The sequence below is a fragment of the Protopterus annectens genome, chromosome 1.part0 (assembly GCF_019279795.1).
Source record: "Protopterus annectens isolate FY-2018-M chromosome 1.part0, PAN1.0, whole genome shotgun sequence".
Taxonomy (NCBI): Eukaryota; Metazoa; Chordata; order Ceratodontiformes; family Protopteridae; genus Protopterus; species Protopterus annectens.
The window spans coordinates 1,163,805,189-1,163,831,664 of NC_056725.1; the positions used below are offsets into that span (position 1 = coordinate 1,163,805,189).

The 26,476-nt window shown below is 43.0% G+C and overlaps 1 protein-coding gene across 3 annotated transcripts in view; it reads right to left on the bottom strand.

The window, feature by feature from the left end:
• Positions 1 to 26,476, bottom strand: part of ARMC2 (armadillo repeat containing 2) — a 1,279,645-nt gene that overhangs the window by 1,222,008 nt on the left and 31,161 nt on the right. For all 3 annotated transcript variants that reach the window (XM_044065306.1, XM_044065323.1, XM_044065313.1), the window contains exon 2: positions 19,989 to 20,256. In XM_044065306.1, the coding sequence (XP_043921241.1) occupies positions 19,989 to 20,206 (218 nt within the window). In that variant the 5' untranslated portion in view covers positions 20,207 to 20,256. The remainder of the gene's footprint in view (positions 1 to 19,988; positions 20,257 to 26,476) is intronic.

Sequence of the window (26,476 nt, forward strand, 5' to 3'; positions counted from 1 at the left end):
CTTATGACTACTGTGGAGGGGTGTCAGGTATGGGAATCATGGATATGCAATAATGGGCCTATGCTCCCAGGTGTTGGTTGGCACAGATTTAGTAGGTCCGCCCCATGGGAGTGATTAATATCCCTATGTGGGTATAGCACATGCCTATACCTTCCAAAAATGAAGAACCCATCTACTGGATATTGTGTAAACCATTGGGGGAAGACGTAGGGACTTGTATCAGTGTCAAGTAAGCGATTATCATGGACGTACATGCGTACCAATAAGATGGTAACCATACCTCTCAACCTTTCAGAATAAGACATCTGGACAAAGGCATATTAAAATAAGTAACTAACGTACTATACACTTCTCACTATTCTGTTCACCCTGTGCATCAGACCATTTCAGCATGCCCCTGCACCGATGGTGTGGATGACAGGGATGCGGCACAGGCTTCATCATATGCACAGGGTGAAAATGTTTGCCAGGGGCATAGGCTGCACCAATGGGTGACATCATGTGTGTGGGTAAGGGCCGGTGAATATGATTGGACATGTCTGTTCAGTATGCATGTGGGTGTTGTGGTGCCCTACAGATGTGTTTGCTGTGTGCGTGTATGTGTGCACACAGTTCTGCCTTTTGTGAGGTCTACACAGGGGTATTACTGACAGCTCCAGGTTGTACATACCAGGTTGTACAGCTCACTGTGTCCGGCCACGGCCACGTGACCTGTGCCTGCCAGGGGTTGCATGGGCACTACCAGGCGGAGGTACAGATTGGCTACTGTCCGATGACAAATGTCCACTGGAACAGTGTTCCCGCTGGGAACATCCAGGGCCACGTCCACGTGGCCTGCTGTGTCCTGGTGTGGACAGCGCAGCAGCAGCTGCACTGCTACCAGCACTATGGGAGCGGGCATGTGAGGTGGCATGCTCACGTCGACCTGCACTAGGTGGTGTAGCTGGCCTACGTCCATGTGGCCTATGCCTCACTCCTACCAGATGTTCCAGCACAGACAGCTCACGCTCGGATTGCCATGCCACAGTCAATGATTCCGACCATGTCACCCAATCGCCTGTCCAGAACATCAGCAATCTGCTGTTGAGCATTTGCCAGTGCCTGGATGTTGTCATTTAGGGTATGGATATCAGCCCTCTGCAGCCTCTGCCCTTCTCTGTTCTGCCATTCAGCACGTGCCTGTGTCGCCATTACAGTCTGGAACATGTGTCTGGTGATACCAGCTTTTGCGCTCTGTCCTGCAGGCGCATGTCTGCCAGAGGTTCTCCTATGAGCAGCACCGGCCACATGCCTGTGTGGCACATTTGCAGACATTACACTGACACCATGGTGTGGAGACACACCTCACCCACTCAGCCCATTCTGTATGTTGTTCACAACACTGACACAGCTATTACTCATAGGTCATGGCCATTCACATCCTTACATACACAGATGCCCGACATTTGTCTGTGTGGTATGGGCTACAATGAGGGTGGAGTACAACACATTAACCCTGTTTTACTGTAGCTGGCACATTTGTGATATGCACATGTCACTCTGGCACCTCTTGTAGTTGTGAGTGTGTCAACAGGCCACTGGTAGAACACTCCTGTGACATACAAAGGTATTTGTAATCAAACATCCGTACTGTCTTGTACATCTGTACTGCTAACATCTACATTGATAATGGTTCATGAACATGCAGACCATACTCAGCAGAGTTATAGTGTGGTGCCACCCATTATAACTGTCATCACCACTTGTGGGTTGATATTATCCAACACCATATCTGTATTGTACATTCATGCTCAGCACTTATTCAGAACTTGTGAGCATGTCATGAGCTACTGATTAATATAGCACCCATTCCACACCATTTCCCACAGGTACACTGTCTGTCCTCACATTTCCAGCTTGCTTACAGTACAACAGCTGTTGTACACACGTAACTCACATATCCTGTGAGACATGGTTGTATATTACAGGCATGTCCAACTGTCACGTACCAGTGCTATTGCCTGTCTATATGATGGATATGTTGTACATGTGGCAATAGAGCAATTGTCTCATGTACACATTCAATGCTCACCTTCCAACATACAACACTACAACCTGTGGGGAATGCACATATGCAGCCCTGCTGGGGGTAATGCTGTCACCAACCCTGACTGCACCTGACAGTCATGTGGGGATGTGTAACATTCGCAAAACACCCCACTCATCACATAGTCTCACATGATCTCCACCACAGGCCACACATACGAGGATAACTTGTGCAGTACCTCTCCATACTCTGTGTAGGCACCAAAGGCAGCCCCCATCACCGAACACAACATCACCAACTTATAGCCCACAGACTCATGTGTGCCAATCACATACAGCCAATAGGGCGTTATAACATACACAACACACCAGTCATAGGTGACTCTGTAGGCGGTCACACTGCTGTTCCACTCAGCAGGCTACACAAGGCAATAATCGCTTACATCTTGCTGTCGGGTAACTGGTTCTGCAACATAACCTATGCACCCATGCCACACCTCACCAGGTACGATGTGACTGTCATTCTCCACGTTAGTGTGACTGCCCTGAGATGCCACTTCACAGACTACGTGTGCAGGGACATGCAATAGCTCACCAGTCTTGTAGCCCTGAAGGTGTGGGCCACGCCCTGGGGAGCATTATGCACTCATCCGGACCGATACCACTGTACGACGACTGACTGTGTTACTTCAACAGTTGCCTATGCTTCTGCTGTCATTCCACAGGCATCTGGTATCTGTCCGCTTTGACTGACCTGGTCAAACACAATGCTTTGGCACAGATGACCTGCACCTGTCAGCCCTGGGAGTACAGATCACATGTAAAGCTCTTGCTGCTTCTATACTGCCTGTCTTGCACAGTTTCCAATAACAGTCACCGGCAGAATGGGAACTGGCATGCAAAATATGGGGTCATGTGACACAATGCTGGACATCTTCCTCTGTGACGCACGTAGGCAAGGCACACCTTATAATGCACCACTTCAATATCTCTGCAGTGACTGGGACCTGCCTCTAGGCTCTGCAGAGCACACCTGCAATGACAGGTTATAGACAGACCATACCTTTCAGGCACGTACCTGGACCGGCACACCCACGGCTGAGGTGTTCCCATATTCCACTATGTTGTACACACATCCTGGCTAGTTACTTAGTACAATGCATCAGAGGTGCTCCACATGCAACTAACTGTGTCCGGAACCGCTATACACATTGTAACAAGCTACGGATTCAACAACATACCCCACGGTTACCAGACCTCATTTGTTGGTGTACTGGACAGTAGGGATCAGACAGCTACTACTGATGTGAGACTGACACTACCCCACACTTAACTGGGATAGCCACTCATGTACCGACACATCCGTGAGTCATAACCTCCACCCGGCTGGATCAACCCATACACACCACCTCCAAGAACAACATTATCATTGACATGAACACTACCAACATGTGACTGGTGTTTCACACCTGGGGTTATCCCCTCATTGGTGGATTCCGAACATATGCTAATCACCCTTGTTAGCCACATCCCGGCACCACACCCTTCACGGCATACACAGTACATGAGTACTAAACACCTACTACAGACGTCTTATGACAGTGGTAGTTAACGTCATGACACCCATGCAGATGGACAATGCACATACAAACGCTGTAACATACCCCAGTGCACTTCATTAGCATGTACACAACTGCATGGATCATGCTATTCCACACATAGCCATGATGGTACCCACCAGATAACAGACGCCACTCTGGTGGCCAAGTTCCATGGACATAATTTACAACAACGGGTGGAGGCTATTGCACAGTGGTGTACAATTCCATGGGTGGGGTAGCTCACTGGTCAGCATTGGTAGGGCCATGGGATCCCTCATCACATACTCCAAGACTAGCTACGTAAATATTACTGCGACACATTCCGGGGTCTACCACAAGGCATTATGGTGGTATGTCAGTAGTCAATGGCAATACCCACATCTGCTCTCACATACAACAGTCACTCAGGAACATTACAGAACCAGGTGATGTTGGCAACAGGTGATGTTGGCAACATGCTGGCGGATGGATTCAATGCTAACATTATACCCTCTCACTCACTACAGGGCCACAATCCATGCAGGAACATTGCGGTGTCTTTGCGGTCACACCTACATAGTACTAACCTGCACTCTATATGTCCTGGGACACTGGCCCCATGTCACCTTCCAAAATCCTAGACTGTGATGTCCACAAACCTACGACATGTCTCCCCACTAGGCCACCATATTCAGTAATGGCCTTGTATCAGACATTGTGGCCCCTGAATGGCACACAGCAACAATTATCACACTCCACACAGGTGGCTCCACAATGCACGAGTGGGACTATTGTCCTACACACCTGACTGGACTGTTCTGCACGGCTATGGGGCACATCATCATGGATGTCATTCATAGAGACATTGTTGGGCTCCGGTCCTTTGATGCCACCTGGGTTGGACTTGTTAGAGCCAGAGCATGGCTCCTACAACTGGTGAACTCCTTTCATACAGTTACCAGGGTAGTTGATGACGGTACGGGGGTCCACACAGCCTACATTGTCCTCTCATTGCCTTTCAGCACCGTTCTCCATTCTGGTATTGACACATCCACCTGCACATCACACCATATGTCTCAGGATGTTATGCAATGTGGCTCATGGACAGGGCACACACAATGAGGGTAGCATACCATAGTACCTACTGCATTTCAGTTACACTTGGCATACCACAGTCCTCAGTCATAGGGCCCCTCATGTTCAGTATATGCTTCCCTGAGGTACAGGCTAGCATAGCGGGACTTTCCCTACCTATCTTTACAAACCCCTGCATACAAAGCGCCATGACTGATCCACCAGCTGATACTGACTCCATCCATACGGGTGTCACTGTGACGGATACCCGATATGAATATCATGGCCTCAAGCTGCATGACACAAGGTGCATGAACATCACCTTTGCATTACACCATTCACCCACTGACTATCACATAGGTGGTAGTCCCCTACATACAGGTCACATTGTACATGTTTGTAGTACACACATATGTCGCACCCACTCCTGTGATTACCATATTGCCACTGTGGCGTGGATATCCTTCTACGTGGCCACACTTATCTGTACTGGGTGCGTAGCTGGTACATAGGCACCCATTGTACCTCTGAACCCCAGACTTCTACACACATTCAAGGGTACAACACCCCGTTTAGGGTGTAACTTACACAACAGCTACAGCTTTACATACCACAACATTAACACGCCATGACGTTTATTGACCTCCGTCAGTTAAAGTATGCGGCTGAACTACAGACACCACGTCTGTACACATTTGCATACTACATACTCAGGGGTGACCTCTGCCAAACAGACAGGGCCCATGTCCACAACAATATTAATGGATATACTCCACATACGCGACATAAGCAAAAGCCACTGTGAGCAACATGCTCATGGATATGTGCACACACGCAACGATGAGCGGGATGTGCTTGAGGGTTACATTCCCAAACCGGACAATCACCATGCTTTTGAACAGGATTCCCATGTACATCACGCAGGGACACTCAGTAGCACTGTTCATGTGATACCTCACTTGGGGGATGGGAGGCACATGTATGCCAGGGATCACTGCAGTGGCTGTACTGTGCAGAGGTGCAGGTAACACATGGCTCTGCTGTTCAGAGCACACTACCCTAGAGAGGTGCCACTGGTGTGAACACTGTAGTTGCGCTTAAACATAGACTTGCCAGACTGCATACTACCCCACTATGAGCCTGTGAAGCTATTACATGTCTTTTGTGCATGGTTACTTGGTAGCCCTTCCATTTAGATTAGCTATCATGCTATTACACTGTCCGGTGACTACAAGCCACATGTATCCTGTTATTGTACATGCCAATAGACAATACCTTTGGTATGCATGATATGCCTGTTATGCTGTGTAGAATATCTGACATATCTACCTACAATACTATACATTACACATTTTACATAGTATCCCATAATGCAAAGCATACTTGCACAGCGGGACCACCTTAGACATGTCATTGTCGTTATATGCCCATACACATGCCTACTGTGACAGTACTGTGACAGTATATCAACATATACTATCCCCTGTTATGGCACGAACTTGTTGGACATACCCTACCACTGATGGCGGGTTGTATGGAATTGTTCTGTTTAAAGCCCTCATGTAGCATCCCTTGTGGTGTCTGTGAGGTTTACCTTGTGGCCCACTGCTGGACGCACAGTTTCTACAAGCGTTAGTATGCTCAGCAAGTTATCACTACATAAATACCTTTTCCCACTTTATGCATTGCGAACACTTTTAATTAATGCAAACCAGGCTATACATACACTAAATAATTAATACAAAACATGCTATACATAAACTTACATACCGACTGTTCTACATACCTTGTTATCGTTCCGGACTTTCGTCTTTATCTCTCTTACACGGTTTAAACAGTTATATGGTATGAGCATACGGTTTGAATGTCTGGCAAGTCATCCTTATATACGTCGATACCTGTAACATGTGGTTTCCTGCCGCCAATTGGTGTTCCTGAGTGAATAATTACTTGCACGTCAGCTGTGCGGCTACTCCATTCGCCAATTACGCGGCAACAGTGGGGTATAATTGAATTCTCCACTTGGGCGTTGCCCATTTGCCCTACCTTCGGGGAGACTGCCTGTATTGTGTTTTGTTGTGTGTAATTGCAACTGTATGTGTAGAGACAAGTATACTTTGGATTCATGTCCCCTGTGGATTGTGTGTGACGGCTAGAGTACGTGGTTCCACATGTGGGTGTACCTGTCATCCCAACCGTCTGATAACGGACTACTGCAAACAAAACCTGTAACATCGCTGTTTGTTCCATTACACAATGGCTACAATTTTGCATGCCGCCTTTAATTGAATCTCTCACAAGGTATGTTGACGGTTCTGCAGATGTAATTGACTGACTGGATGTTTGTGCTGTAATTACAGTCTGTATTGCTATAGTTTCTAGTGTGGGGGATGTCGGTGGGTGTACGTAGCGTATACAGGTTTGTGGGGCTTGCATTTCTACATATTACAGATATATAGTGGGCCCCTTCCCTAATTAAAGAGCTATCAGTTAGTAGACTTATGTTACGGGATTTTACATTGGGCCGTTGTTAATTGGTTTCTATACAGTATGCAGGTGAGGTCGATACTTCCATACCTCCAGAATTGCAGCGATATGTAAAGGGATATTTCTAAATGACAGCTATCCTGTGTATTTCTGTCCCAGATATTTGCAGTCATTGCAGTTGTGTTGGTGACAGAACCTCTTTGCCATGGGCTGCCACCTTTTCATATGGCCATTGTTGGACACTTGCGGGACACAGAGCAGTGTTTACAGGCCGACACATAGCCACGGTCAGTACACAAGATAGCACATACTTTTATCCTCAATACATACCTATTGTTGTGGGACTTTGGCTACTTATCATATTGCATGTAACATTTACGTTTCTTACATACAGGCATAACTATTTCATGCAACTATTACATAATATATGGGACCTACAATCCGAGACATTTTCCCTTTGTAATGTTTTATGTCAGGACACGCCTGCCCAGAGAGGGGCTGTCCCTCCTAATGTGGGACAGGTGGTAACCATATGCCTATGGCTAGCTATACACACACCTACCGTAATGATCTACCTCCGAGTTGGCACTAACAGACACACGATGCGGACACACACGCATTACAGTCACATGAAAATGCACATGGCACCCTCAACATACACAAATTATGGCACTCACAGTTGAATACAGTACCTACGTGGACCGCAACACCGGCAGCAGTAACTAAATGTCCCTTCATATCGCACAGTAGTACTCGCTGTTCTACTGTTCCGGTACTGTGTTCTTTCGGTCTTTCAGCCTCGTGGTTACGTGTGTCGGTATGTTACACATTCCATAGCTGGCAGTATCCTATTTATTTGTATCTCCAAGGTGTTATGAATGTCAATGACCTATCTATATATTTGCAGATATCAGTGAATCCGTATATATCAACATATATCACTCTATCGCCCTTTCTATCTGTATTTTATACACACAAACACAGTATATACATATATACATATAATCTGACAGGGAAAGTGACAGGCAAGCTACACCTTTCATTGTGTACTTGTCGGTGTATACTGTTTCCTGGACTCCGCACGTTTGTGTCTGTACCAGTCACATTACACACCTGCTGTAGGTTAGGGTTACCAGCTGCCCCACTTTGCGAGGGACAGTCCCTCTTTGGGCAGTTGTGTCCTGCAAAATATTTGTAAACATGGCAAATTTCCTGAGATTTTAGGACATACTTATTTCCTATAGTTTATGTAATAGTTGCATAAAACAGTTATTCTATATCTGAACCACCTATATGTTATAGAAACAGAATAAGTAAACATACATTACAAGAATAAGCTTTTATCTAGGCAAAACAGTGAAGTTCTGATTTTTGTACTGGGTGGGTGTATGTGTCGGCCTGCAGATATCTGACGTATGTCCCACACTGATCATTTGAAGAGGTGGCAACCCTACCGTAGGTACATCTTGGCTAGCAATAGTGTTAGGTGATTGTATCCATGATTGCGTGTTCTACTCCTGGCAGTGGTTGTTTTACCCTTCAGAGCAGGCGCTATTAGTACAGGGGTGAATAATGCTGGTTTCACCTGTTCTGGACATTGACCGTGATCTGTGCGATATTCGGAGAAGCTTAGCCCTGTTTCGCACATATCCGTATAGTCATATTTAAACGTCGTTTACCAGCAGTGGGCAACACATATTCCCGCTAACGTGTGCTAAACATGATCTGATGACCTGCATCCGACACGCATTACTCGTGCCTTCGGGATTACGTTACATCCCTTGCAGGACGTGGGACCGGGAACATGCACGACGGTCACTACATTTAACACTTGGACATCTGGGATTTGTACACGTGTTATGTCGTTTTGTATGTGGAGTATACTATGGCTGTTACTCCATACTGCATTCACATGGGTAACTCAGTTAGTTTACATATTGAGGAGTCCAGTTAATGGTATGTCCATGTGATGTTTACTGGATGTGCTCCAGCACTGGGTATGTATATCACAGTGAGCCACACACGATACTGTGCTACATCTTCAAACGACCATAGGTGGAGCATGCTGGGGTGACTCTTACCTGTCATGGGTACACCCCATGCCTTGACACAACATCCATGATTACATTATGTGGAGCCCCTCATTAACGCAGCAGGGAATTCGTGCAGAGTGTGTGCAGAACAGTGCTTACACACGTGCTCCCACGATTGCCTCTGCTCCACTAAGCGACAGTTGGTTACTCAATGTTGTGGCGACAGCGGACACGGTTTGCCCCGTTTGGTGTATGGCCTCTGACAATCGGGCGTGTACCTACCGATGTACCTGGGAACCTATACACACATCACCAACATATGCTGATATGCGCATGTACTGTTCAGGTGTTGACATTCCATGTTCCAATAGCTGTTGTGTGTACAATGTTTGAGGGCTGCCTATGTAGGATTCACACAGTGGGCCACCTATACATTACAATTTACAGGTGGTCGTGTTTGTGTGCCATCCATTTTACTGTGTGCAGGTGGAGAGGTGTGTCAGTCCGTAGGGGCCTACAATTCTTTGCCATGGCGTAGGCATATTGGGCATGCCTCTGTCTGCCTACTGGGGCTGGCACAGTGTGTTCATGGTTTGAATCCCTCTGTGCCTGCAATGGCCTTGGCAATTGCGGTAGGCTATGACGGCCTTCACCATTTTGTCCCTGCTGCAGCTGTTTCCGCAGGATCATATTATGTAGCATGGCACATACTATGAAGATGTGGGCACATGTGCGTGTGCCTCATTATGGCATTCTTGCATGGGTGTGTGCGCATTTCTGATGGGAGTCATCATCCACGGCTCCAGTGCATAGCCAGCATCCCCCACAAGGTGGCCATGTGGGATATCCCCCCTTACAAATACCTGATACAGCTGTGAGGCATGCCAGATATGGGAGTCATAGTAGTTTCCAGGGCTGCCAGCACACACATCCATGATAATGCTATGGGCATTGCACACGACCTGGCAGTTGATGGAGTGGAATCCCTTGCGGTTTATGTAGCGCCTACCATGCTCACCGGGTGGTGACTTGATATGTATGTGCATGCAGTCTATTGCACCCAGTACCTCCGGGTAGTGTGCCACACGGTGGAAATGACGCATATTTCTGGCCAACTCCTCCTGTATCCGGGGTCGGGGGAAGTATATATGCTCATTGGCATGTGGTAACATGGCATCCAGGAACTGGTGTAGTACCCTGGATGCTGATGCCTGTGAAATCCCCATTATATCTCCAGTTGGCCTTTGAAAGGTACCTGTGGCTAATATTCGCAAGCTTACACATACCTTCATGTCCACTGGGATGGGTTCCCCTCTGTTGTTTCTGGTTCTCAGGCATGGCAGGCACAGCTCCACTATTTGCTGTAAGATGTCCCTGTCCACCCCTGCAACGCTCTACTATCCCCAGATCATGTAGCCCCTGGTAGGTTACCCTTGGTCTGAACACTCTTCTCCTCCTCCGGGGCCTGCGGTGGTTGTCGGCATCATCCTCCACAACACCGCCAGTCTCTAACACATGTTGATGAATCACAGCTATGGCAGCTCCCAACATGTACATTTTAAAAGTTCCCCGTGTGTTTACACCTATGGTGCAGTGTTTGTGAATACACAGGTGTGTGTGTAGGGTGCTTTCACGTTTTATACTATTGTGCTGTGAACACCGATGATGTCATAGGGTGTGTATGTACGATCATAGCTACAGGGTACCTTATGTGTTTTACTACCGAACTACTATTGCGGTGCCTTTGGTGTTGAATTACATTTGGCTGCCGTGGATTACCTCTTGACCTTCCCTTTACATTTCTGCACATTCCGCCTATCATTTTCTGGCATGCATCCAGCAGCCTGCTCCACCTACCATTTTCTGGCATGCATCCAGCAGCCTGCTTTCATTTGTACTTTTAATCCCAAAAACGAAGTGCAGAAAGCCAAAAAAGAACTGCCAATAACTTCCGTAACTCTTTTAAAACGTATTTAATGAAATGACATGAACTTCACAGACCAACACATTAACGCAGTTCAAACGATACTATCCCTTAGCGTTTTCATCCAAAACAAATGGACTTCATCAGACCAGAATAGTATCGTTTGAACTGCGTTAATGTGTTGGTCTGTGATAGTATCGTTTTTGGGATTATTGGTACTTTTTGAGTGCTTTCAGTGTTTTTGCCATTCATTTGTACTTTCCTAGACCTAGCATATCTTGCGTAATGTGTTCTATTGCCGGTCTACTGTCGGTTTGCTTTGCTCTGCTATGACAGATTTCCTATCTTTGCAATCCAATGCCTCCCCTCCTTTCTTTGCAATCCAATGCCTCCCCTATCCTGTTTTGCAGGTTTCTGCGAGCAGACTTGTCAGCTGCCGTCGATTGGCCGCCGTGAGTGGATTGCTGTTAATTGCTCAGTAGTACTCCAATTACCCTACTTCAGCATTTCCTTCTTTTCTTCCCCTGACCTTCCTGTTTGTGCCATTGTTCGTGGTGCATGCATCCGCTTACCCGGTTTCGGGCACGTTTTCATCCCCGTTCACATGTGCTTTCGGGCACCATATGTGCTCTCAGCTAAACGATTCTATACCTTCCTCCCCACCCCTGTCCTGCAGCTTTGCTTAGCAACGGCCAGGCCAGATTTGCATTGCTTCAATGTGCTTACTGCTATGGTGGCACACCCCTCTGCTGATGTCATGTATCTCCTCTGAGCCACTCCTTGGTGTTGTAGCACTGCGCCATATGGTACATCCTTCATCCAGTGGGACGTTTGCGATTCAGTATTACCTGCCTCATTTGCATGGCGTTGACTACTAATTCATAGTTACAGCACCGAACACTGACGCAGGCCCTTAGCAACCCTTGCACCTTGGTTGTGGTGTACCATGCCTACCATTGCGTATTATGGTGAAAACCTGATTTGTATTACATTGCGATTTTATGACATTTGTATATATTTTCTTTGTGTTCCTGTTTGCGCACACATGCCCTGTGGTTGTACTGTGCGTTACTGTGGACATGACATTAAATGTTGTTTTTTAGGTGTTGTGCATCTTTTCTTATGCCATTGGCTGTGTACTTAGCCATTGGCATATGTTAACTTTGTAATACATGAGTCTGGTCCGCTTCCATAGCTCCGATGTTCTGTTTGGGAAAATGTAAACAGTGTTTTTTGGTTTACATTTCCGTGGGCTTACGCTACGCCTGCACCACTTCATGAATCACTATATGCCTTCATTTGCATGGTGCGACACTGCGCATGGGGTGAATAGCATACCTATGCCGAGGGCTGCGCAGTTCTGGCGTACACCGGTAGTGCATGTGGAATTGGATCGTACCTGAATCGCTCGACGGCCATATTTGGCGTTATTCCACCTACGCTACGCCTGGCGCAGGCTTCATGAATCCTGGGGATGGTCAGTCTTCATGGGCTTCTTAATAAGGACTGCAAAGATTAACAAACTTTGGTGAAGATACAGTAAATGCATCGAGACAGACAGTGTAGCTCACAGAAAAGATCACTGCATTTTGTCCTGTCAGCTTTTGTATCCCAGCTATTGGTTTAACACAACAGTCTTTCTTTTGATTTCCACAATGACATATGAATGACTGCCATCTAACAGGACCCCTCTGCACTCCGCAAACACTGTATTCAGATGCAACAGTAGAGAGCCACGTTAATATTGCTGAGTGTTATGTCTTTTGTCAGACTAGGACACTACAATTTCAAAGTGCAAACGAGGACAACTAATTGACTGTAGTCTTACCTACAATAGATCTTTTGTTAAATGGCCTTGATTAATTTCATAAAACATAAAATACACTAACACCTTCTTAAACATTAATTTTATTCTTATCGTCTCTAGAGATAAATACTTTCCTTTATGATGATTATGTTAATCTCACCATTGAAGAGTACATCCATTCTTACCATTATTGCAAACCAGAATGAGCTTTTATAATCTTAGTCTTAGAGATAACATATACTGCAACACAAGTACAGTGCAACACAAGTACAGTGCTTGCACTCTCCTATCTCTTAAATGAGGCTTAAATCTGAAAAAAAAAAGGTTATAACCTACAAGTATTCAGAAATCTTAGTGGCTGTACACCCATATCTGTACTTCAGAATTAGTTACTGAAAAAAAGAAAAAAGTGTTTTGAATGGGAAATGTGTGAATACACAAATATCTAAAAAAGATTTACATATCTAAAAAAGATTTACATATACTTTTATGCAACAACAGACACAGACTGACTTGAAAAATAAAGAAAAATGTGGAACCTGACTTGCTTAGAATGGCAATACAGACAATGATTCTGATAGCTACTGTTGTGACTTTTGCTAGGAGTGAAAAACAATCTTTTCAAATGAGGTGACTGCAGGTAGAGACATAGCTGGCTCAACCAGCTCTCTGTGCTGGTCCCGCTAACTACAACCCACCCCCTTATCTCCTCAACTGAAGAGGAAAGAAAAAAAGAAAACAAAACAAAAAAGTCTGTGATCTGGTACCTGGAGCTCCTGAAAAGTAGAAGTCAGTCTGGTCCTGTCTCCAACCTGCCCCAACCCTAACGAGTAAAGAGAGATGTTCTTTCTTCCACTAGCACACCAACCAGATGACCAGATACATGCCCCCCCCCTACCTAGAGCCAAAAATGTCCATTCCTTTTACTGGCAGATAACTAGATGCATACCCACTCCCTCCAAAAAAAAATAAAATAAACAAACTCAGCTTCTTGCACTAACACACCAGCAAAGTAGCCAGATACAGCCCCCCACCACCATCTCTGTGCACACCCTCCTTACATTGTAGTTAAAAACAAAAATATTTTTCCTTTAAACTGTAGCAAACTGCTTGCTAAAGTTTAGACCCCCCCCCCCCCACACACACACACACACACAGACACACACAGACACACACAGACACAGACACAGACACACACACACTGTTTTTAGGTTTGATTGCAAATGCAATACCAGCTGTTAAAAAGTCTTAAAAATTAAACAGCGATTACACACCACAACACTTTGTGCTCAGGGCACTTGCCCCTTTCACCCCTCCAGCTATGCTACTGACTGCAGGGAAATGTTCCCTTTCACCACGGTGCTGGTTATATTTTTAGTAAGGGGTAAATGAGCCCTCTGTAGTGTGTGTGTGTGTGTGTGTGTGTGTTTATATACAGGAGAGACAGAGCACAAGTGTGCATGTTCGTACACAGAGTATAATTCTCAACTAATCCTCTAATTTTTTTTTCTTTTATTTGTGATCTGTTCCTTGTAAAATAAGTGTTGCAGACTATAGTAGCTAAATAATGACAGACGTGAGATTCAGACTTCATACCTTTCAGAACATGCATGCTAATGCAAAACCTGCCATGTTAGCAACTTTCCAAGTATGTAACAAAAGTAATTTAAAATATGTTCTTGATTTTGGGTGTTGGTCTCTGATGCAGTTAGGAGGGCATAGGGGTGCAATTGGTTGCACTGTATGGTTCTCACTGCAGTGAACTGAAATACACTTCTAGATGATTACTTATGTATTTGCTCATTCATTTGATCACATGGAAACACATGATGTGTATGTAGTCATTTAAGGGGTTGTAACTGATGGGTCACATCCGTCTGTGTATATAAATGCTTGGTTCCTACATCCCAGAATAGTTATGGCATTAAAGAAGAAAACAACTGTAGTACAGAGAAGCATCATCATAGGAGACATGTTCTTTGGGTATGATCCTTGGCTTCCTTGTTCTATTGGCTTTTGACTGTGATTATTAAATGGCTGTTAATAAACAGAACAGAATGAGGTCTACACATTTAATGTTAATATTTTAACTATGAATGCATGTTTAATTTGGCTCGTTTTTTGCAGGCACATGGGTATGGAATACACTGTATATGAGCTACAACAGTTTGTCTAGCACTTGGTGTAGATAAGTAAGGCTACAAAAAGGTCTATGAGCTGTTAATAAGCTTTTTCCTGTAGTGCAGGGTCTGATTCACTCAGCCATCAATTACATTTCCCATTCATTACAATGCAAAAAAATATATGCACTACATACACAAGTCACTTGCACATCCCAAAAGCATCCTAACTTACAAAAAGAACACACTAAATCCAAACTATATTTAGTTTAATATGAACAACAACATGAAAATGATTAAAAAATAACACTAGCACAGTGTTCATTTCTCATTCCCTATAATGTAAAATAACAATAACTGTATTACACTGCATATAAATATCAAAAAGCCAAGCCAAAGCATATATAACCCTTGAATGGGTACTCGGACCTAAATTCCAAAAGCCAGTCTATGAAAAAGTCCAGCACACCTTCTATTTAAAAAAATATTTTATACACATTTCTGCAAACTTCTACCATTTAAAACTGCAGCAGAAGCACATTACGCATGCTATTTTCATCCAAGATCATCAGTAATTCAACTGTTATATAAAACACTCAGGTAAAGCTAACACATGATTATTCTTTCAAATTTTAAATACTCCACATATATGCTCAAGTTATTCTTTTGAGTCAAGGAGGCTCCAGTGTTACTCTCTGCATTTCTATATATTCACTTAGATTCTGGATCAAGGTTGAGGGAGATATCAGGAATAAATTTAAACTATGGTTCTTGGATTGGTCATCTAGCAATCCAGCTAAACATACTGTGATGTGTATGCGTATCTATCTAACTCCCTCTCTCTCTCTATATATATATATATATATATATATATATATATATATATATATATATATATATATATATATATATATATATATATATATATATATATATATATATATCTATATATATCTATATCTATATATCTATATATATCTATATCTATATATATCTATATCTATAGACATACACATACATATATATACACACACACACACACACACACACACACACACACACACACACACACACACACACACACACACACACACACACACACACACACACACACACACACACACACACATACACACACACACACACACACACACACACACACACACACACGAATAAACTATATAAACTACAAGAAAGACTAAGTCAAGCTAGAGTTTTCACTGTGCAATACCTTAAAACTCCTTTCCCATAGGATATATGCAAATGACCCCTTAAGGACATCAAGTGTTTTAGCTCTATGGCTTCTGAATGTCCATGACCTTTCCTTTTTACGTCTTTGTGGATACATTTAGGCCAATAAAGCCAAACCCCACAAGCTGTGGGCAGACACCATAATGGTTATGGACATCAGCTGAGTTTAAAGACCCTGTGTTTCTGAAGTATAGCCAGTCAGTCTACTTATGTTGGGCTGATTAAGTTATAAGAAGGCTAAAACATGCATGTCCACATATACAGTGTCAGGTAAACATGTTACTTGACTATGTATTCTGTCCTGATCTAATCATTGTTGTTGTGGGACTCTAAACCAGGCTGTAGTTCAGTGAGCTGTCATTATGTACATTTATCAGTTTTCACACACGGAGATGCATGAAAGTGCAAAATCATATTCCCTTATTAATACTGTCATGTCACCTGGCATTTGTACTTTAGCAGTTTCCATCAAGTAAACTGCATATTCTAAATGAAGTCAGAAAAAAATGCTGCGGATCACCACAGGTAGTAAAAACATTTAATGACTTTAAAAACAGACCAACAATGACAAAAAATAATAAAATAATAAATAAGGAATGAAACTGTCCACTTTTGAGCACTTTCAGGTCTTTACCCTTCATCAGATAAAACATCTTTCTGCTTGCTGGTTTTTAAACATCATAACAGCCACTCACTGCTCAGTATTGTACCCGCCTATTTTTCAAGGCGGGTTTCATGCGGACTACCTCTAAGTCCCAGATGTCTATGTGCCATCAACTCTATTCTCCACTTAGTTTCCTCTAATTCAGTCTGGCTTTTCATATCACCTCCCCTGGGACTGCTATTTACCTTCCAGATAACTCTAAACCTAAACTCATGTCCTTCATGTTGATCAATGTGTCCAAATAGAGCATTATGTTGGTTCTTAGTCCTAATGGCTGACAAATGCTGTAAAATCCACACCTTAAACATATTATTGGTTTTCCCCACATAAAAGCTTACACAGTGTTGGCACTCAGCTAGGTAAACGACATCTGTCGTCCAACATGTTGCTTTGTTTCCAAAGTGGTACCCCTTATGTGTAACTGGATGTCTAAAATATGTTGCCTTGTTAATAAAACTACATGCCTTACAAGAACCACAGGGTACAGTGCCTGTTTTATTGATAATCTGTTTGTATCTTAATCCCCTTTCTTGCCCTAAAATGTCCTTTACATTCTTATTCCTCCTAAAACCAAAATAGGGTCATCACCTATAAACTCTTTCATCAGTCCTAGGAATGTTCCAATTACTTCTTACAATATCACAAATACCATTTATATTATTGTTGTATAATCCTCAAGGATTGATTGTCCTTAACCGGAGTATTGGTAACCACATCCATAGCACTTCTTGTATGCTTGGTCAGAAGGGGACCCATTCTTCCTTGTCTAAAGGCCGTTTTCCTATCCGTTACACCCTTGGTAAGTTTTCTATTATAACCCCCATCCTGAAAGTAACCCTCCAAACACTTCACCTCTTCCTCAAAATCTTTCTCTTCTGTACAGATCCTAGATGCCCTACAAACCTGTCCTTTCACAATATTACAAAATGTAAACCTCGGGTGCATGCTGTTATATCTCAATAAGCTATTTTTCCAACAGTTCTTCCTAAATAAATTCGTTATAAAGCCCTCACTATCTTGTTCAATTTTTACATCAAGGAAATCTATCATCGTCCTAGAGTGAGAAACTGAAAATCAAAAAAAAAAGTAGTTGCGGTCTCTAGACAGGCGACAAAAATCAAACAGCTCTCTTGCATCTCCCTCCACAAAATGAATACATCATCCACAAAGCGTCTGTATAACATCATCTCGTCTCTCTAAATATTGTGTCTATCCAACACAATGTCTCTCCCAAAAAGATAGTACCAAATTAGCATAGGTATTGGCACAGGGGGTTCCCATCGCAACCCCTGTGCTTGCCTATACACATCACTAAGACACACGAAGATGTTGTATTCCAAAACCAACTTTAACAGATGAGTTATTAGCCCCAATCTTAACAGATGAGTTATTAGCCCCAATCTTCCTTCATCTCCTAATCCTAAATCCCTCAATAGTCTGCTCACAGCTCTTATCCCATAATCATTACTGATGACTGAATAAATTTTGAACATCTAGGGTTACCATGACATATTCCCCTCTCCACCTGGTCTGTTCAAATCCTCCCAGTGACGTCAAAAAATTACTAGTGTCTCTTAATATCTCTTCCACTAAACCTACATACGGTCTCAAAGTGGTTTCCAGCTATATGGAGATGTTCTCCGTAACCCAGCCCCTTCCTGACACAATGACATACTTACATACATAACAGTCTTGATATATTGTTTACTTGTACTGCAAATGCAATGTAAACATATTATCATTTGTCTTAATGTGCACCTTTCCTGTCTTTAATTACTTACTAATATGCATTTGATGACCAGGAATATTCAGTTGGCTACTGCACATTTTCAATAGAGTCTCAGGAATAAAATCATCAATGACCAATTCTTAAAACAGACAGAAATACAATATACATCAAGTACAGTTATATTCACTTATTAGATGATTATTGGTGATTAATTCACTTAATGGGCGGCACAGTGGTTAATGTCACCTCACAGCAAGAGGTTCTCCGGTTCGATTCTCGGCTGGGGTGCCTTCTGTGCAGAGTCTGCACGTCCTCCCTGCATTTGTGTGGGTTTCTCCTGGGTACTCCTGTTTTCTCCCACAATACAAAAAAAGGCATGCATCTGGAGCGTTTCTCCCCAGGCCTCCGCTGAAAATAGGCTCCGTCCTAGTTAACAAATGTAAAATAAATAAAATAGGCATACATTTGATGTACAATGAATAAACAAAATAAGTAAATATAGATGAATAGTCACACATAAAAACTATACAGAGCTTAAGGTAAAAAAGACACTTGCTTGAGCATATTAACTGCATTAGTTATGCTAAACAGGACATGTTTTATCTGCATTCTTGTTTGTTTGTCTTTGATGTAATTTTCTTGTTAAGGTAAAATTTCTACCTGAGCAGATCTGCCCACAAGGACAGTCCTTTAAAAAAAAAAAAAAAAAAAATTACAAATAAACAGCTCAAAAATTTTCAGCCAGTCAATTATACATACTCTTTGTAGCTAGTCAACTGTGTATATCAGGAGCTTGTTCTTTTGTGTTTTACTATCTGGCTTCCTTTACCTAGAAGTAGTCTGCAAACCTAAGTAGTACGAGACAGAAACCTCTTTTCGAACACCTGGCAACTCTAATGCTACAACTGCTTTTGCTCATTTATATTACAGGACCTGTACTTTCAAATACTAATAAAACAAGAACATAGCTGTCAGGACAATCGCTTGATTATTTTTTATTTTTACAAATTGTGCATATTTATTTTGAAAGTGCAAGATAACATTTTCTTAAAAAGTTGCCACAGGGCATGTAGCTAAAACACTACAAACATGCTGTATGCATACATATACCTACTAATGTTATTTTCAGAAAGTGTGACAATAATAATTTTTCAAACAGTCTATTAATAAAACTATTACCTTATGTCGGCACTTTTGGCAAATAATTACTAAAATACTGAAATACCTGTCTATTAATAAAACTATTACCTTATGTCGGCACTTTTGGCAAATAATTACTAAAATACTGAAATACCTGAAAGCAGAAGGAGGTCTATTTTCAGGAGTTCTTGAAGATGATGTTCCAAAAAGCTTTCGCTGATCTTCTCTAGGAGTAAATGGTCTTTGAGTTTTTAAAATCCTTAAAGAATGCCTTGCCTCACTGATAATCTCAGAACTCATCTTCCTTTTAGGTGCACAGGGCATGAAGAAAGGCTCGGACTTGTCCATTCTCTTTTCCTTCGGTGACTGCATGTTTGACGTACAAAACAGATATGCCGATTATGTAGTCCATGTGATGCAAGCTGAAAGTAGACCAGAAATTCTAAATTAAAATATCTTAAAAAGCAGAAATAGTACTTCAGTATTTCCAAGTTACATATCTCAGTAAACAAAAAAAAAAAGCAACCTTCTGTAATCCGTGTGTGTGTGTGTGTGGTATGTTGAGGTTTACATTTTCCCAATGACCATCTTATTCTCTGTACTTTTTCAGAGAAACCCTAGAAAAAAGACATTTCAAGGAATCTATAATGAAAGACATAACATTCATTAAAAGGTACATCAAATACAAAAGAATATTTTAAAAAGATCTTCACAAAAATGCAGTAAACAGAAGCAGCAAACAGTCTTCCTAACAAATAAGAGAAGTCTGTTTAAAGCCCGACTACAGAATAGGTCCATCTACTTCTCAAGTATGAACAGTGAACTATCAGTCTCACATGCCTAAAGTTTCTGCTGGTTTCCTTTGACAAGAGAAAGTTAATTACTAGCACCCCCCCACCAGACGAAAGCATCTCTGAACTCATTAGTATCCTGCGTGCGTCAAATGACCAAACATTAAATAAAATGTGCTTATGACACTACTTATAGGGTTTCTGGAGCAATTCTGGAGCAGCTAACACTGGGTCAGTGATGAGAAGATTCTCCTGGCTGCATTCTCAGAATTTACCAGAGGATGTCAAAGTGGAGATCCTGAATGCTTCCCCTGGATAAAGGGGTGTTAATTGGTCCTTAATCTCCTGATGTCCATAAAAGGTTTGATGAAAGAAGAAGGTGATTCAAGGGGTTACCCATATTTTTCAATCCTCTTCGCCAAAATAGAATACACACTTTTCTTCCAATTCAGGTTCCTTTTTTAGGAAACAGAATAAGCATTCCCAACAAGGAACACAGAAACAACTTTGAAAAACCAGCTACCACTGTGTCAGTGATGAAAATATTCACCTGCCTGCAATGTCAGAATTTACTAGAGGATGTTAAAGTGGAGATGCTGAATGCTTCCCCCTAGATAAACAGGTGGTGTTATTTGGTCCTTTTTCTGCTGAGGTCCATAAAAGGTTTGAAAAAGAGGAATGTTAATGCAGGGGGCTACCCAGATTTGTCAGTCCTCCTTGCCAAAATATATTTCATCTTTCTTCCAGTTGGGGTTCCTTTTCAGGAAACAGAATAAGCATTTACAAAAAGAACACAGAAACAACTTTGAAAAAGCAATTGCAGGGAGGTTAAAAAAAAAAAAAAAAGAATGGTTCTGGCAAAATAAAGGACGATCTAAGAAAAAACAGGATTACTATACGCCCCTTCCATACATTTCCCCCTCCGTACCCTGGTAACCTTGAAAAGCTTTCCTAAATTCTAGGTCTTCACTTTCCTCTGTGGCACAAGATAACTTCAGACCCTTGGGTTCTCAGGATCATTCAAAAAAGTCTACAACTGTCAGAGTGAGTTCAAAAGATTCTTCTTCAACTGTCCAATTAAACCTCCCAGTTCCATCTTATCCTAGATCAGATGCTGTCTCTGGTAAGTTATACACCCCCCCCCCCAAAATCAAACAGAAAAAGGGTTTTATACAAGATTCTTTCTCATGCCAAAGAAAGAGAAGGGACCTAGAGATCTGTCCTAGACCTTTCTTTTCTAAACCTTCACATTAAAGTCCCAAAGTTCAAAATGCTTTCTACAGTCTCTTTTACTTTTCATTCCACCTTTGTTTTCTAGCAAATCTGGGTTTAGATGCTTATTTTCACATTCCAATTCTCAAGGATTTCAGATGCTTTTTACATATTTTTTGTGTCTGGGTTACATTTTCAATTCTCTGCTTTTCCCTTTGGTTTGTCAACAGCTCCAAGAGAGTGTCTACAAAGTGCCTGGCTCCTGTAATAGCCCATTGCTAGTTGCAGGGCTATCACATTTACCCATATTTAGATGGCTGCCTTACTTTTGCAAGTTCTTTAACACGTTGTCAAGAATCTCAGGCTTGGGTAAACCTTTTTTCTCTCAGCCATAGTTTTCAGGTGAATATAAAGAAATCTTCTCTTATCCACTCTCACAGGATAGTGTTTCTGGGATGTCCGGAGGACACATTCCCTATGATGGTGTTTCTTTCTCACGAGAAAGTGGAATGTTACAAGCAGTTTTCTAATATCTTCCAACTAGACTTTGGCATCTGTCAGGGAGTATCTCAGAATTCTAGCTTTCACAGCCTCTGCTGTTCTCATGATTCCTTTGGCTGGATTTCACATAATGAAGGTGAAATGATTTGTCAGATTAGTTTGGACCAACACCAGCTTTTCCTTTCATTTCAGATTCCAGTGTTGCTGTTCATGAAAATGCAGTTACTCTGGTGAACAAGCCAGTTGTCTCAACTCGGGTCTCCTTTTCCTCTTCCAGACCCTACTCAGTCTGTAACCACAGATGCATCACACTTTGCATGGGGAGATGTGTCTAACAATGGTGAAAGTCAGATGCCTTTGGAACAAGCAAAAGAAATTAAAGCACATAACAATGTCAGAGAAATGATGGCAGTAATAAATGCTTCCAAATCTATAAATCATTTTTGTACTCCCGGCCCTCTGCTAGGAATCACAGACAACACCACAGTGATGTGGTACATAAACAGGGGGAAGTGGGTCCTAGTCCCTTTGCAGACTAGCTATAGTAGCCCGATTACGAGCAACTCAGCACAATCTGTTCCTCCAAGCTACCTTCATTCTGTCAGAGCAAAACATTATTCCTGATGAGCTGAATGGAAGTTGCATCTTTGATCTTCCAGGAATTGATCCATTTGTGGGGAACTCCTCAAGCAGGTTCATTTTGCCTCAAGCAACAACAGGCAGTTAAAGAAGTTCTGCTCCAAGACTCCTTGCACACAATCTTGGAAGACAGATGCCTTCTCATTCCCACGGACATGATTGTCTCTGTATATTTTTCCACCCTTCCCTCGGATAACCAGGTTTCATCTAAAGATTCAGAATGACTCCCCAAAGATAATTCTGGGGATACTGCTTTGGCCCAGGCAACAGTGTTTCTCCCCGTTTTTAAAAATGACCAAGAGTAATTACAAGTTTTGACTTACTCATGCAGGAGAGAGGTTGTTTGAAACACCCAGCCTTCAATGTCTTCATCCGACTGCTTGAATAATACAATTCCATTGCCTTTTAAGCACCTTTTTCTGAGGACATGCAGTAGGTGTTAATGGTCGGAAAGAAATCTGCTACTAGGAAAAGTAAGATCTTAATATCCGCTTTTGTTCATAGGTTCATAGGTTTATACTAGGCTATCTGCCCTAAGGCATTTATAAGCCTAGCCCAAATTTTTGTGGCTTACGCCACCCCTTATATGAAAAAATACTGTGCCCATTAGTTTGTTGTGCCTCTGTACAGCAGTGACACAGAGATGATTCCCGGGATAAACCTACGATCTCCCAAGATAAACCTACGATCTCCCATCCACAGGTCAAGATTTCTCTTGAACAGAGCCAGCGAGGTGCTCTGCCTCACATGGACCGGGATTTTATTCCACAGCATAGGGAGTCTCTGAGTGATAAATCTATCCTTCCAGCACGTCCTATTTATATCCGTGCTAAGGTTTAAGTCACTTGCTCTAGTTGTTTTGGTGGATTTGGATTTTTTGAGGTGGAGCATGTCCATTAATTCCGGGTTGGACATGGCCTTGTATGTCAGGCACATGTCACCTCTGAGCAGACGGTATGCAACTGAATAGAGCTGGAGTTTCTTCAATCTGGCAGCATATGACAGATTTTGGAGTCCCTTTATCCTTTTGGTGAGGAACTTTTGGGGTCTCTCCAATTGCTGCAGATGTCGGGTGAGATACATCCCGAATGGGGCATTGTACTCGATCATTGGTCTGATAAGTGAAGAGTACAGGTGAACAATGACCTCACTAGATCTGGATGTGAATCCCTTCATGATCAGGTGGGCAATGTAGAAGGTCTTTCTAACCACTTTAGCAATGTGAATGTCAAAAGAAAGGCCACTGTCAACCTGGGTCCCCAGGTCCCTGATAACCTCTTCTGTGCTTAGTGGATTGCCACCTATATGGTAGCTTGGGGTTACCTTGTTTTTCCCGAAGGGTATGACTATACATTTTTTGGCATTTAACTTCAGGCCATGGCTCTGGCACCAGCTATCTGTTTCCGTGAGTCCCTTCTGAAGGATATCCGTGTCCGATGCACTTTCCACTATGGCGCCCAGTTTGCAGTCGTCTGCAAACTTTGTCAGCCAAAGTCCTCCCATGTTGGCCTGTACTTCTGAGAAGTAGATGCCGAACAATAGGGGGCCAAGGACCGAGCCCTGTGGGACACCACTTGTGACCAGCTTGGAGTCTGACATAGCGCCAGCAACTCTAACCCTGTGGGTTCTGTCCTTAAGCCAGTTTGCAACCAATCTTGTGATATATGTGTTTACAATTAAGCTGGTAAGTTTTTCAACAATACCCGAGTGGGGTATTGTGTCGAAGGCCTTTGCAAGGTCAAGGTAGGCTGTATGGACTGCCTTTCCCTCATCAATGGTCTTGGTGACTGTTTCGAAGAAGTCGACCAAGTTCAAAAGGCATCCCTTGACGAAGCCAAACTGGGTCGGGTCCAATGTCTGCAAGTCCCCTATATCTTTGTTGATGAGCTCCATTATGATCCTCTCCATAGCTTTGCAGACAAGACTTGTTAAGCTTATGGGGCGGTAATTACCAGGGTCCGTAGAGGCACCGCCTTTGTGGAGTGGGACCACAGTTACCGTACGCCACTCCTTGGGCACGTATCCTGTGGTAAGGCTGAGATTATGTGCGGGTTTAATTCCTCATTTAGCTCGTGTAGCACACAGCCAGGGACACCATCCAGTCCCATTGATGCTGTGTTTTTAGCTTTACAGAGAGCAGCTTTCACCTGCGCATTTGAGATGTCTGGGAGGCTACACTCTGCTGGGATAGTTATCTCTCCTTTGGGGGGGGGGGGGTGAAGTTTGCACTGAACCTGTCTGCCAGTATGTTGGCAATGTCTGTGGGTTCAGTGATTTTTGTATCATTTTGGAATAATTCTGAGCATATCTGGGAGTTTCCACCCAGATTCCTAACATAGCTGAAAAAGGTCTTATGATTGTCCTTTGAATCCATGGCAATTTTTCTCTCAAAATTGGCCTTAGTTGATTTTATGAGTGCTCGTATTTTTTTACTAATAATGATCAGGGGTGACTTCCCTTTTATGGATTTTGTTCCATAATGTAATAGCTTTCTCCTCTTATTGTAAAGTTTGTTAATGGCTGGGGTCCACCAGACTGGACGTTTGCCCTTTGTGGAAAGAGTCTTGGTTTTATTTGGGATTGCCTGATCCATGCAGTCCTGGAGGTGTTCATAGAAGGCATTTGTAAGGGCTTCCGCAGCTTGGGTTGTGGTTTCCACTGGCTCAGGGGCCTTGAAGGATACCACGCCAGTCTTGAGTAGTGTGAAGTTTGCTTTAGAGAAGTTCTTCACTGTGGTCTTTTGTTTGGGGTGGGGCAGGATGTGGATTTCCAGTGAGATTAGTTTATGATTAGATCTCACCAATGAGGGATATACTTCCGGTGTGGAGCATTTTGTCCCCATGTTTGTGATAATGAGATCTAGTATATTTTCTCCTCTCGTGGGAACAGTGACTAGCTGTTCCATGGCATTTGAATTTATGAACTCCAGGAACCGTTGGGCTAGAAAGTTAGGGCTTGAGTAATGTTCCCAGTCTATATTCGGGTAGTTGAAGTCACCCAATATGATGGTGTTTGGAGATACATTTATACCCTACAGTGTCTTCAGGAAGGCTGTGTGGGGTTCCCGAGTTTGAGAGGGTGGCCTGTAGCATGCTACAATTTGTAGAGCAGTTTTGCCTATGGTTAGTTGCACCTGGATGGTTTCCGAAGCTTTGTGCGTTGCCACCAACCTGGAGGTGTGGGTATCCTTTATGAATATGGATACACCCCCTCCTTTTGTGGTGTGGTCCGGGTTTTGTGGCCGGAACGCATGATATGAGGTAAAACCTAATAGTGCCGGGGTGCTCTCAGGAGCCTTGAACCAGGTTTCAGTTACAGCACAGACATCGATGTTCACCATACTGAGAAGGGCCTCGAGTGCGTGCATTTTGAGATTTAGACTTCTGGCATTGAGCAGCATTACCCTCAGTTTCTTCCCATTTTTGTTTTCTAGGGTGGTAGGTTTAGAATTTGAGCCTTGCCTAAAAAAGGCATTATGGGGGTGGCAAGAGCCTTAGCC